Source organism: Salvelinus sp. IW2-2015, unplaced genomic scaffold (assembly GCF_002910315.2).
Source record: "Salvelinus sp. IW2-2015 unplaced genomic scaffold, ASM291031v2 Un_scaffold4120, whole genome shotgun sequence".
Lineage (NCBI taxonomy): Eukaryota > Metazoa > Chordata > Actinopteri > Salmoniformes > Salmonidae > Salvelinus > Salvelinus sp. IW2-2015.
Window position 1 is genome coordinate 1 of NW_019945392.1, and position 1,776 is coordinate 1,776.

Here is a 1,776-nt window from a genome sequence, read left to right on the forward strand (position 1 = left end):
CTGAGGAACGTAACAGCATAAGTGTATACAGTAGATATTGTAATTAAGAWTTTTATAAAGGTGTTATATTGTCTTGTATTTCAGGTAAGAAGTGTTGGAGTGTGACTTACACCCATCAGAAGATCTGTGCTTTAAAGGGGTCAACAGTGAACATATCCTGCTCTTACACATATCCCAGTTATCATGAGATCAAAAAAGCTTTCTGGTTTACTAAATGGTCTGGTATGGAGGCTGAAGATCTGAGCTCAGTGCCAGGGTATGAGGGTCATATAGAGTACCTTGGGGATAAGCAGAGTGACTGTACCCTGAGAATCACAGACCTGAGAYTGAGTGACTCTGCTGGGTACATGTTCAGATTCATAACATCTGGGGAAAAGTTTTCTGGCTCACGTGTCTCCCTGACTGTCACAAGTAATCTGTCAATCATCTCACATCTATGACACATATCTAGATAGATGTATTGTGAGTGTTGTTTTGTATGTATGCTAATGAGAATGTTGTGTTTTAATCTGTTTTATTGATTCTATGGAACCCAGGACTTCCTGGAAAACAGAGTTGACTTACAGACTTGACTGTCCTGTCTACATATATCAAAATAATGACCGTAATTACCTTATTTAAGGGCGGTCATACAGACACTGCAGTGTTATGTAACAAAAATAAATAAATAATATTTCACATAAAATGACATATATAGGAGGAGAATAATGATTTGTTTCCTTTTATTCTAGATGTTGTGTTGGAGATGGATCCTACATCTGTGTCAGAGAGGGAGAATGTCACACTGACATGTAGAACCAAATGTACACTGGACCCCATCACAGCCTTCAGTTGGTATAAGAATGGACAGCCTATACCAAACAGCAACACCTTCTCTCCTGTCTATATCCTGTTCTCAGTCAGCAGTGAGGATACAGGCAGATACTCCTGTGCTGTAGAAGGCCATGAGGATCTCCCCTCTGCTGAAGAGACTCTCACTGTCACATGTAAGTACATTGGAGGATTCGATGTCCAGTTTGATATACTGATCATGCTGATACTTGAATTGAAAATARATTGTTTCCACATAAATATATCTATCAATCAWTATTTTAGTGTGTAACATCCTGTCACTCCCTGACCATAGAGAGCCCTCGKTTCTCTATGGTGTTTAGGTCAGAGCGTGACTAGGGGGGTGTTCTAGTCATTTATTTTCTATGTGGCTGGTTTGTATGGTTCCCAATTAGAGGCAGCTGTTAATCATTGCCTCTAATTGGGGATCATATTTAGGAAGCCCTTTTTCCCACCTGCTTTGTGGGATATTGTTTTTGAGTGAGTGCATGTTGCACCTCAGTACTGCACGRTCGTTGTTTGTTTCTTGGTTTATTTTAAGTTTCACTAAAAATAAAGRTGTGGAACTCCAATCACGCTGCGCTTTGGTCCGTCTCTCCACACGATCGTGACACATCCATTTCCCTGAATGTGCATTACCACAATGTCAACATTATTTTTAGTGATTCTGTTTCAGAATTTATTTTGCTCTGAATGAATAATTTATTATAATTTATAAATTATTTCAAACTCACCCGTAAAATGTAAACACAAGTGTTGCTATAAATAAATACAATGTATTTTACACCAGATGGTCCAAGGAACACCTCAGTGTCAGTCAGTCCCTCTGGTGAAATAGTGGAGGGCAGTTCAGTGACTCTGACCTGCAGCAGTGATGCCAACCCACCTGTGGACAAATACACCTGGTACTTTCAAAATGAGACTTTTCTAAATGGATTTGGAGAG

General features: G+C 39.4%; 1 protein-coding gene across 1 annotated transcript; it reads left to right on the top strand.

Annotated features, from left to right (window-relative positions):
* Positions 1-51: 51 nt before the first annotated feature.
* LOC139026206 (B-cell receptor CD22-like) lies at positions 52-1,776 on the top strand (the record flags this gene model as incomplete). Its single annotated transcript, XM_070441495.1, has 3 exons — positions 52-411; positions 732-986; positions 1,622-1,776. Coding segments are annotated over exons 1-3 (597 nt in total), but the record flags the coding sequence as incomplete, so codon positions are not given.